The sequence below is a fragment of the Notothenia rossii genome, assembly GCF_949606895.1.
Source record: "Notothenia rossii genome assembly, chromosome: 4".
Lineage (NCBI taxonomy): Eukaryota > Metazoa > Chordata > Actinopteri > Perciformes > Nototheniidae > Notothenia > Notothenia rossii.
Genome location: NC_136902.1, coordinates 61,678,045 through 61,690,400, shown reverse-complemented (window position 1 = coordinate 61,690,400; position 12,356 = coordinate 61,678,045). Strand labels below are relative to the sequence as shown.

General features: G+C 37.4%; 1 protein-coding gene across 1 annotated transcript in view; it reads left to right on the top strand.

Moving 5' to 3' along the window:
* Positions 1-12,356, top strand: part of LOC307034871 (seizure protein 6 homolog) — a 361,762-nt gene that overhangs the window by 303,940 nt on the left and 45,466 nt on the right. The window contains exon 10 of the mRNA XM_079673797.1: positions 10,338-10,542. Coding sequence (XP_079529923.1) covers positions 10,338-10,542 — 205 coding nt within the window. The remainder of the gene's footprint in view (positions 1-10,337; positions 10,543-12,356) is intronic.

The following is a 12,356-nucleotide window of genomic DNA, read 5'->3' as shown; positions in this document are numbered from 1 at the left end:
TTTCGTATTTCCCATAATAAGAAGTTGCCAGTATACTGTGTACATCCCTGGAGGTTTAGGGGATAGGAAACACTAAAATTTAAAACATATAATTAATAAATGGGTGAAAATTGCTTGTGCCCATAATGGGCAGCATATATACCCACATGCCAGCTAAGGTCAGAAGAGCTTTATTTAACAGCTGGTCTTATGTTTGTGACCCCTCCTGTTGTTAATAGATAACATTACATTAAATTACATTAATTGATAAGCCTAAAACATGCACTTGTCAAGGTTCAGAGGGAAATTTTGCAAATATTGCGGTAGCCATCGATCATCTTAAGATAAGATATACTTTATTGATCCCAAGTTGGAAACATTTGCGTTACATCAGCATGTGTAACAGTTGTAAATAGGCAGTGGTGTTTATTTGTAAATCATTTAGTACAATCAGACAAATTCTGTGTTTTATATTTAATAATTCTGTGTTCTTTATTTATTGATTGTTCAATACCTGACAAGGCCGGAGATGAAATATCTATATACATCCTATAAGAGTATAATATTATGTATAATATCAGTTAAAATAAGTGATTCAACATAGTTAACATTGCTGGAGGTATGCAAAAATATTGATAGATGTCTTGTGATGCCCTATTGAGGAACCTGCGACCCAAGTTTTTCATTCATTGCATAACTACACCGTTTGTGAATATGATATGTCAATAAACCTTAGAAAATCTTGAAATCTTGAAAGGGATGTGCAAAATAGTCATTATATACAGTCTTTAATTAACTATTAGTAGAGAATAACGAGTAATGATTACTTTATAGGGATCCTATTAATATCTAATAATAAAAATAATAAAATTCAATAACATGCTTTAACCACCAGGTTTCCCTTTCTATCAGCTGTGCAACTTTATGCTGTAAATACAGCCTATCTACCAATTGGATCAAATATAAAAGTGAGCCGAATTAGTGTTGATCCTGCGAAGAGACGTATTGTGTGAAAAGAAATGTAAGATGTTGTTTAATTGCTGATATATTTATGATCCACGTCACGTTTTCAGTGTTGGCGGCAGTTCCTCATGTTTGTCTAGAAGTCTTCTCATCAGGGCTCTATAAATAGAGAACTACGGCTATGTAATATTTAATGCAGCCGAACCGTGTATTACAATGCCGTTATGTGATGACTTTCAAAGAGAAAAGCAAGCACACTCGGAATAAAGTATTATTATTTTTTAAATGTTTTCGGTCTATTTGTTAATGACGATGTGATGTGAGACTGGAATTGCACGGGGGAAAATAACGTATCTTTAGATGCGGATTTTGTTAAACTAATACGTTTGCGCTGTGGACCAACACTATACATTGACGGGGAAGGGGGTAGCAATAAAGATAACACCATTAAACAGTTACACAACATAACAGAAATAATATCGATAGCAGCGTCCCTAGCAACCACCTTGGTAACAATGAAAACGTTCTATGGACGCAATTTCCTCAAGTAATCTTCGTAATAACTAGCAAAATAAAGATCATGTACATCCACTGCACAAATAAAATGAAATAACAACTCATATTTTCGCATCAAATGACATCAAAACGCATTTTAATGACCAAACTAACTTTAAAATAGGCATTTTCCACCAAGAATAAAACGAAGTTCGACCATGTTTTTTTTTTCTGCAGGGAGAAATTTGAAGATCACGTGACATAGACGCCAGCCATTGGAATGACTGGTGAAAAGAAACGGGGTTTGTCCTGTGGGTTTGTCAAACAGAGCACAAGGTGTAGTCCTAAACGATAGCTGGGGATTCTGGGTAGTGTAGCTGCCATCCTTTACTCCGAAAAAATATTTGTTTCTCCGAATCGAAGGGGAAAAATACAAAAGCATTGCACACAATTTAAACCAATCAATGTTGTGTAATTAACAAGCATAATCTGGTGTTTTTTAGTCGATGAGTAGTGCAGATATCATTGTAAAATCAATCGACAGTAAGGGGAATACTTACTTCCGGGTGTACAATTCTCCGTTATCCAATGGGAATGGACGCTCACATTGCCTTTAAGGGCAGCCGACACAAACGAATGCCGTGCTTCCATGAGCGTCAAATCCCGCCGCAGATGGGAATACATTGCAATCAGTTGAAAGCTATTTGCGTCCCTTTATGAAGCTGAAGGAGCCTAGGAGTGTCACAACTGCACGCCACGGGACCCTAGCCAAACGTCGCTCCTGGACGATTATGGAGTGAGAGTGTGTTGGCGGAGGAGCCGAGGAGGGGAACCGAGTAGAGAGGAGGGGAAGCAGCAGGCGGTTAGAGAAATGAGAACTCCTCTCCTCTGAGCGGTCATTTTAAAGAGACGTCCATTAATGATGACAGGAGGCACAGCAGCCCTCTGTCTGATGGACAGATGTGTTCATGACGACTTATATATTTACTTTTAATTCATTCACAGTGCGGTATAATGAGACAATAACAGGCTACAGATGCGGACACACACACATATATATATGTATATATTTTTTAATATATACAATTTCAGAATCAAACAGAGCACTCTTATAATAACGTAACAAGCAGAGGACACCAAACCAACTGCAACTAAGACCTGTCTGTCTGCCACATCTACGCACACACTGTACCACACACACACCTACCCACTGTACCACACACACGCACCTACAGCTAACAGCCTAACAGCCTTTGTGTATTTTATTATTTGAAGCACTAAATGGTCTTAGAAAAATATCGACTCTTTGTTTGTAGATATCTACTAAACTAAAGCAAATAAAGAGAGTAGTTCTCACTGTAAACATCGCGTCGCGATGAAAGCAGTTAATAAAATAATATCCAGGGGATGCATGCAGAGCTGTCATTGGCTGAGATAAGTCCGGCCGTGCGTCACGACTCTTTGAAACATCTCTGTTCCCGGAAATGCATCTATGAAGGAGCCGTGGAGGACCCATCAGTGTATCCTCGGTTATAGCTCCTCCAGAGAGCCTCCTCGACGCTCGATCCTCGGTCCTCGAAGTGCATTTAGAGAAATGAGATGTCCTTCAACATGGCACGCTGAAATTCATTTCCTGGTCACTACCGGAGGACCGAGGAGTCGAGGAGTCGAGGAGGGGGATTTGATGAAATGAGAAAGGGCCTATATGTCTATCTTTCGTTTTCTAAGTGTTATTATATGGATCATATGACAATAGAGATATGTGCATAAACAACAAAAACACTTGGGGTATAATGTTCGAACAATGTTATCACCAAACATTTTAAGAATGTTTTTAGAGAACGTTATCCTACCTTTCAGAAGTACATTCTAGGAACCAAAATAAAACTCCTCGATTAAACCATTCCTAGAACAATGAATGGTAACATTCTCAAAATGTTTTTAGAACCAACAATGTCTAGCTGGGAACTCAGACATGCCTACGCAAACATGCAATATCATAAATTACGTGCTTGTTTTTTTCAAAAGGAAAATATGGTAACATCAGATTTTTTTTAAAACATCCTTTTCAAACAAATGCAACAAGTTTGTTTTTTAAAGCGCTCTAGAAATAAATCTGACGTTGACCATGACCGTGTTAATATTTGCCATAACAGCAACTTTAAAAAAAAAAAAAGAATAACATCCTGAAAACCTTAAATGTTGCTTTCAAAAGGTTCTTCTTTGGTTATCATGTAACATTGAGGGAATGTTCTATAAAAGAACATCTTTAATGTGTTACCCCAACAACGTTCAAAACACATCCTTAGAATTTTGCAGGCAAAACGTTCCACCTTTGTTGACTTATCACATTTAAGGAACATTTTATAAACCACTTTGTCATCTCAGGCCTCAATAACATCCTGATAACACTTGCAGAATGTTGCTTGGAGAATGTTCTTTATTTGTTATCATGTAGCATTGAGGGAATGTTCTATAAAAGAACATCTTTAATGTGTTACTCCAAGAGCGTCCAAAACACATCCTTAGAATGTTGCAGGCAAAACGTTCCACCTTTGTTAACATATCACATGAAAGGAACATTTTATAAAAAAACGTTCTGTCATCTCAGGCCTCAATAACATCCTCAAAACATCCTCTGAATGTTGCAGTTAAAACGTTATGTCTTAGTTAACCTTAAACCTTATAAGAACATTATTTGAAATAAGACACATCCTAAAAAGGTTATTTGAACATCAGATTACATTTTTTCTTTAAAACCTTATTAGAACCTGTAGGTAACGTTAGCCAAAGTTGTGAGAACGTTCCCCGCTAGCTGGGATGTATTTATTATAAACGTTAGTCCTTAACATCTATCACTGTGTATATCACCATTCAAACAGATTTTAAAAGTTGAACAAACCCCACACAGCTCTGTGAAATGTTGACTTTATTTAACCATTTCAGTAAAAACTAGCGTTCAAAACAAAGCACTTTGGCAACTTACCACATACGTTTTAAAATGCTTAATAAGCAACGTAAGTTTCATGATATCATTTCTCTGTCATAATCGGTTGTTTCCGTGAACGGCCGACTGTTGTGTGATGGCAAATGCTGCAGCTGCAAGGCATTGTGGGGCAGCATTTTCTCCTCTCCTTTCCGTAAGGGAGGTTCAGTGGTTCCTAAGCTAAAGGAGATTATAAAGGAAGTTTGAAACCTCCTTTCCTATCATGTAGAGAATTCAAACGACACTTATTATTAAGTTGTATGCGCTCATACATCTTAAGAAAGTTATCACCAAAAATGTTAAGAATGATTTTAGAGAACGTTATCCTTCCTTTCAGAAGAACATTCTAGGAACCAAAATAAAACGCCCCGCTGAAAACGTTTTAAGAATAGTAGGGCATAATGTTCTAATAATGTTTTCAAAAACATCTTAAAGAAGGTTATCAAAAACATCTTAAGAAGGTTATCACCAAACATTTCAAGAATGTTTTTAAAGGGCGTTATCCTACCTTTCAGAAGAACATTCTGGGAACCAAAATAAAACATCCCGCTGAAAACATTCCTAGAACAACGAATGGTAACAAACATTTCTAGCTGGGAACTCACACATGCCACCGCAAACATGCAATATCTGATTTTTCAGAATTTTTCTAGGAGAACGTTCTTCATTTGTTATCATGTAACATTGAGGGAAGGTTTTATAAAGAACATCTTTAATGTGTTACCCAACAACTTTGTAATCTCAGGCCTCAATAACATCCTGAAAACATTTTCAGAATGTTTCTTGGAGAATGTTCTTCATTTGTTATCATGAAACATTGAGGGAACATATTATACAACCCTTTCACTCATCTCAGGCCTCAATAACATCCTGAAAACATTTTCAGAATGTTGCTTTGAAAATGTTCTTCATTTGTTATCATGTAACATTGAGGGAACGTTTTATAAAGAACATCTTTAATGTGTTACCCAACAACGTCCAAAACACGTCCTTAGAATGTTGCAGGCAAAACGTTCCACCTTTTGTTAACATATCACATTAAAGGAACATTTTATAAAAAAACTTTCTGTCATCTCAGGCCTTAATAACATCCTAAAAACATCCTCTGAATGTTGCAGATCAAACGTTATGCCTTAGTTAACCTTAAACCTTATAGGAACATTATTTGAACAAATAAACATCCTAAAAAGGTTCTTTGAACATCAGATTAAAACTTTTCTTTAAAACCTTGTTAGAACCAATAGGTAACGTCAGAGGTGTGGACTCGAGTCACATGACTTGGACTCGAGTCAGACTCGAGTCACCAATTTGATAACTTGAGACTCGACTTGACAACATCACAAAACACTTGCGACTCGACTTGGACTTGAACACCAATGACTCGGGACTTGACTTGGACTTGAGCCTTCTGACTTGAGGTGACTTGATAATTTAATTCAGAGGTCTCCAACACGCCGATCGCGAGATGCCGCTAGAAGAGCAGACTCCCGTCGGGGAGAGCAGAATCTTCAGCCGCTCATTCTTGCTGAGAATCCTTGTAGGCAGGGTCTTTATTTAGCTGGGCCACCATGCGGCCAATCATATGCAAGTACACACTGGGATCATACCATTATGTGAAAGAAGGGTGGGGGGCAGACGCTCCAAAGACAGCAGGTGTAGTGGTGCAGGCCAGCTACACAGAGCGACGGGGAAACGGGGAGCCGTATTTAAATGCAAGCGCGTCGGAAAAAGTCAAGAAATTAGCGAAAACCGAAAAAAGAAGCAGCATCTGGCTGCATTTCAATGATATTGGAGAAAGCATAGCTGAGTGCAGGATTTCTAAAATGAAAATAACCTTCAGAGCAGGGTTATTCTTTGGTAACCACTCAGGATTTATTGTCAGAGGTGGGAGAAGTTCAGATCTTGTACTTGAGTAAAAGTACCAGAGTGTAGGAATACTCGGTTACAATAAAAAGTCCTGCATTCAAAATGTTACAAGTAAAAGTACAAAAGTATTAGCATCAACATATACTTAAAGAGCAACTTGCAGGTTAGAGACACCAGTGAATAAATGTGTAGGAAAATGATGAATACACTAGATTTTCCCAAAAATATACAGAAATATACACTACAGTGTGTAGGGTGAACCATTAGGCTGTGTAAAGCCAGCCAAAAACAGTTCCAGCCATTCTCTTGGATATAGCAAATGATGAAGTGAATAGTTGGAGTAAAATGTGCAGCTGGTCCCGGGGGCCAGGCCAAACTCAGCCCTGTTTTTTTTCAAATTGAACTAAATGAAATTAGTGTCAGGGAATGGAGGCTGTGATTGATTTTGTTCTACAGATGCACTGCAGAGCCGCACAAAATCTTGTTTAGCTTAATCACAACAAATTCGAAGCCAGCCGGCACTATTTCTCAATCCGCCTCGCTCTCTGAGCAGGTGAGAGGCTTTATCCGTTAGCAATCAAATAAACATGGAACACAATAAGTTTAAAAGACTGCACAATCATTTTAATATGCTTGCTAGGACTAACTGTAGGCATTCAAAGGGACAAAACATTTTTTAGATAGGCCCATTTTCAGGTTTCACCTCTCCTGAGTTGAAAAGTAGGATTTAATGAGTCATTATGTTAAGAATGTTAAGATGGAACAAATTTTCGTTCAGAGTTGTAAATGAAAGTTATAGGAAGAAGAAAATAATGATGTCTTGCAGATTAAGTTCCCAGTAGTGAAAGTGTAATGCTGTCGATGCTGGTAAATGTTCTGCCCTGATATTACTGGACTTAAGTTCTGTTTTTGACACAGCGGACAATGATACTTAAATGTGCTCTCTAAAAGAAATCGTAGGAAAAGCTGACACCAGTCTCGAGCGGTTTATCTCCAATTTTTTCGACAGAGAGTTTACAGTCACACCTTGCCTTAATAAAGAACAAAGCCTGCTTACACTTTCAGGTTAAACAAAACATTGCTTTTACTTCAGGATTGATTAGAACGGATCCTCATTACTTTCAAGACACCACATGGGCCACCATAAACCATAAAACTGTGAACTTCTTTGCACCTATCTTTATGCATGCAATCTCTCTACCATTATGCAACTAATCAGAACTAAGTCTTTAAACTGAAGGGAACTGTGCTTTTGCTGCCAGGGCCCACACACTTAGGAACAATTGTCGTGTACAGTATGCAACCTACAGTAGCTGATTTATTTTTAATCAATATGCTAAAACAAATGTTACTACTTTAAATACAATAATTTGTTGTACAAGATTTGTATTCGTTGGACCTGTTTTCTCTCATGGAAAATGGGGTGTAGTGTGTACACGTCAGTAAAAATTGTGTGTGACAAAAATAAAAAACAATCTGCCTATGGAAAGACAAGCACTCCCCACTGCAGTTTGCATATTTTCACAACCTCATATTGCTGTCATATTCCAGTGTTGGGTAAAAAAAGAATTCGATTCAATCCACGCCTCTTGAACCTTATATTTTCCGGCATTCCCTTAGTGATTAATAGCTCAATCTCAGGCTGGCTAATGAGTTTTATCAGGAGCCGCTGGTGATTAATTAGCGACAGCAAAGAGCATGTCACTGCTTTATTCTTGCTAAGCCATTTCTTCAATGCTCTAAATCTTCTCTCTACAAAGAGATAGCTCAGCCCCAGGTGACATTTCAGAACAGCTTTGAGGATTGTAAGAGTTCCAGCTTTAAAGGCTATGGTCAAATCAACACTTATACATGACCCTTTGACAGTTTAACTGACAGCAATGGTGGTTATTCAGCATGATGTTGATTCATTCATCCCACAGATGGAAATGTCTGTGCTCATCTTTTTTGACATCACAATTGCTGTCAGTCCCAATCAGTCAGGGAAGAACATAGTAGGTGTTTTAGAATATTCTGTAACTATAAAAGGAAAATTAATAATTTTAATATAATAACATAATTGTCTTATTTTTGTCTTTCGCGACAATTGGTCATGATAACATTTTACTTTACACTTCTGCTTGAGAGATTTAGGTGATGTAAATACTACTACTCAAATATGTCGAAGCGTTATGAACCCATAATGTCCTTTGTCCAACTTTTTTATACTCTACAGTTTGTGATGGGGACGGACATGACTAACATCAACTTTGGGGTTTTCTACAATACATGAAGCTTTTAATGAAGGAAAAAGTCAGCTCCAGAATACCTAATAAACCTTTTTATTTTATTTTACCTTTATTTAACCAGATAAAAGCATTGATCATTGATGCAAATCTCATTTGCAATGCTGACCTGGCCAAGAAGGCAGCAACGTTACGCATAACACAAACATATAAAATACAGAGAACATAACAAAAAAGTATTCCATTATTTTGTCCTGTCTGGTTTCACTTTTTGTCTTTGTGTTTTCCTAGTTTTACGATTGTTTTCCTGTATGATTGTATTGCCCCGCCCTCATACTATCCACCTGTGTGTTAACACCCTCCCCCCCTTGTGTTTTTGCCTGACCTCTCCAGCGGTATCTTCACTAGTTTGGGTCATACTGCATTCCACGCTTGTGAATTATCGTGAAAAAGAAGGTGGTGAATTATATTATTGGCATATTGAATAACGAGCAGAGCTGTGTAGCTCAAGTTATAATTGGTCAACGTGATGCTTACACACACAAATGGGACCCAGACTAGCAAGTAGTAACTAGCTCAGTCACTGTCAAATGTATGCAATAGAGTAAAACGCATTATACTTGACTTTTATCTTGTTGGGGAGTTGAAGTATTCACCTTACAAACGTCTTATTTATGCACACTAAGTTTTAAGTAAATGTACTGCATTAGATTCCATGAGTAGAGATTACACATTAATACAAGGTCTGTGTTATGAACTGCAGAAAATTAAGTTTTTTTAATATAATTCTCTCATAAGTCACCAAACAATCTGAAAAGTAAATAATTTCCCTTTACACAGCTGTCCTTAAGTCACACGGATGTGTTATTGAAAATATTTTGGTGGCAATCCCCCAAAGGTGATGAGCAACATGTCATTATGAGCACTGTCATTGTGGACAATAAGAATAATAGCCTGGCTGAAGAACTACCAAATATCTTTAAATATGAATGATGCAATCAGCAAGATCTCACCTTGTGGATAGTCACATTACTCCAGCAATGGTTTCCTCTGGAGCAAGCAGGAATCACGCTGCTCCTCGTGAATAATGCAATAAGAAACCTTGGATTGACCTGGAGTTGTCTTGCATTTAAAAAATGCAAGAACCCATTGTGAGGTTTACCATTAACATAACGTTCTGTTTTCTCACGGAGCAAAGTGGCATGTATGTGTGTGAAGCGTGTGTAGAGGTGGTGCTGTTTGACCTGTGGGTTAAGGCTGCGTCATTCAATGCAACAGTGTTTTTTTGTTTTTTTTGCATTTTAAAAAACTATATTGTTACACAGCATACAACATTAGTTCATGTTAAATTGTTAGTTAAATTACTAAAAAAGGATTTAATTAACTGATAACAGAATGATCATTTATTCTAATAAGTAAATTAACTGTCACAATTGCCATTTGTAATGTTTTGTGTTGTTTATCTTGATTTCTTTTCTCATCTATTGTCAAAGATATGAACTCGATTTCTAAATCTCATGGTTATTCTTTCCATATACTTAATTGACCAGATCCTTCCTTTTTGGAGTTTATTAAGTTATCATTTTTAACCAATTATTTGTCATTGTGCTTAATTATTGCCACTCTTATTACAAGTAAAAAATGTTTAAACAAATCGATGCAAGAGAAAGTTTAAAGGTGAGGCAAACGAGGAGTGAAGTGCGTTTATAACCACCTATTTTTATGATCAAAAATGTAGATGGAAAAAGCTAAATATCACTAAAACAGTTCAGGTTAGAAACTAAACTTGGTAAATTAATGATTCTGTGATATTCCTGTTGCAGGTTGAACATTGGGAAGAATGACCTGGTGACCTTTTATGATGGAGATGACCTAACAGCTAAAATTCTGGGTCAGTATGGAGGATCAAAACCCAGATTTAAGCTCTACACCTCTACCGCAGACCTCACCATCCAGTTCCAGTCCGACCCGGCAACCAACGTGTACGGCTATGGCAACGGCTTCGTAGTCCACTTCTTTGGTAAGTCATAGAACCAGCGCTCATAGAATTTTCAACTTCTTCGAGATGATTCATTAGAGAGCCATTTACTGTTTTGTTCATATGCTATCAAAATCAGTCAAATGTTGCAACGGCACATTTACCAAAGAAAACATGGATTAGGTGGAAAAACTCATGGCATTGGTCATAATGGGTTTTAAACAAACAAAGTCTTGGCTTTAAGAATATGAAACTCTTCCCACAATATTCAGACAATAAATACATTTTTGAAGCTTGTTAATGCAAGATGACAAATCCTAATCCTTTCCTCTGGATATACACAGAGCACACATTTATGGAACATACAGCATCAGAGATTGTGGGGACTCTCAGCGAGTTATCGCTGGTCTCATGAATAATAATGTGAAGGAGGACATATGTTTCTAATATTCAGGTTCATATTTGTATTTAGTGCCTTTAATGTGACATGTCTCCGTGCTTTATTGCTCAGAAAGCTCTTTATTGTTCTCATATTGCCTGTGCTGCAGCACCTCTTTTCAACCTCTGTCTGAAACCAGAGCCCATCTGCTCTGATTGGTTAGCTGGCCAACTCTGTTGTGATTGGTCCACCGCTTTGAGATGTCCCACCCCTTAGCCAATCACATACATTACGTTGGAGCGCTAGCCAATATTGGCGCAATTGTTGTATAATGATGTCACCATGTTCTCGAAGAAAATATAACCCCCTGGAGGGAACTTTGTGATTTTAGCCTTTGCAGATCATTAACATGCACAAAAAACACGCTCTATAGGAAAGGGGAAACCCCAAAAAGCATAATGAAAATGTATAACTTAAAATAAAGTCACATTATGTAATCTAGGTATTTCTAAATTATAACAATGACATTCTTTTTACCCACCATCTGTCTTTAGACTAATCCTTTTTATTTATTTGTGTAATAAAGGATGATGGGGAAAAAAAAGCATATACTACACTAAATGTTGACTAGTGATTATTAGAGGATTAGTTCAAAATATTTTGCCATATACTTATCTTTTGATGGTTAGCCTTTCTCAGAGCAAAGGCTGGAAGTAGGTTCAAACAGCTAGCTAACTATTATGTAATATGTCATATTAATGTCCAATGTTGTTCTAATGTATCATCAATGTATCAGTGAATTCTACAATGGTTCAGCTACAGTGGGATTCAATACCAATAGATGGATGGAAATGAAAACTAAGCAGCACATTGGAGAGTAAGGTTTTAAAAAGGAAAGTTGGGCAAAATGAAAGAAAGGAACAGGGAATTTGTTTTTGCAGGTATAGAACCTAAAAATGGAAGCAATAAGAGGCTGTCCCTTGTGTTGGCGGGGCCTTTCCATCAGCACGACGCCGTGGCCAGCACACTATATCTGATAAGAGTTAATACATTCAGAGGCAAGGAAAGGCTGCAGAATACTGATGATCTACAAAGAGGAATAAAGGGAGGGAAGCTTTTATTATAGTTTCTTCATGAATCTCATTTGTGGAATGCAAACACAAGACTGCAACATTGGCAGGTGTCAAAGAATATCGAACAGGGTAATCAGGTAACAGTTACCCTCCAGGAAAGCACATTCAAAAAGCTGGAAGGGTAACACCCCATAAAGGCATCCCGTCAAACTCTAATCTAAACCATATCTTAGCTTTAATGCTCTCTATCCAGAAGGGTGCTAATCAGCTAGTGCTAGTTGTGATCCTAAAAAAGACAAAGACCAAAATATCAGGGTTAGGGTTATGATGCTCCTCCTCAATAGGCCGCACATGTCCTAACAAACTAGCCAGCTAAGATTTCACGATTAGCTCAAAGTGATTGTCAAAAACA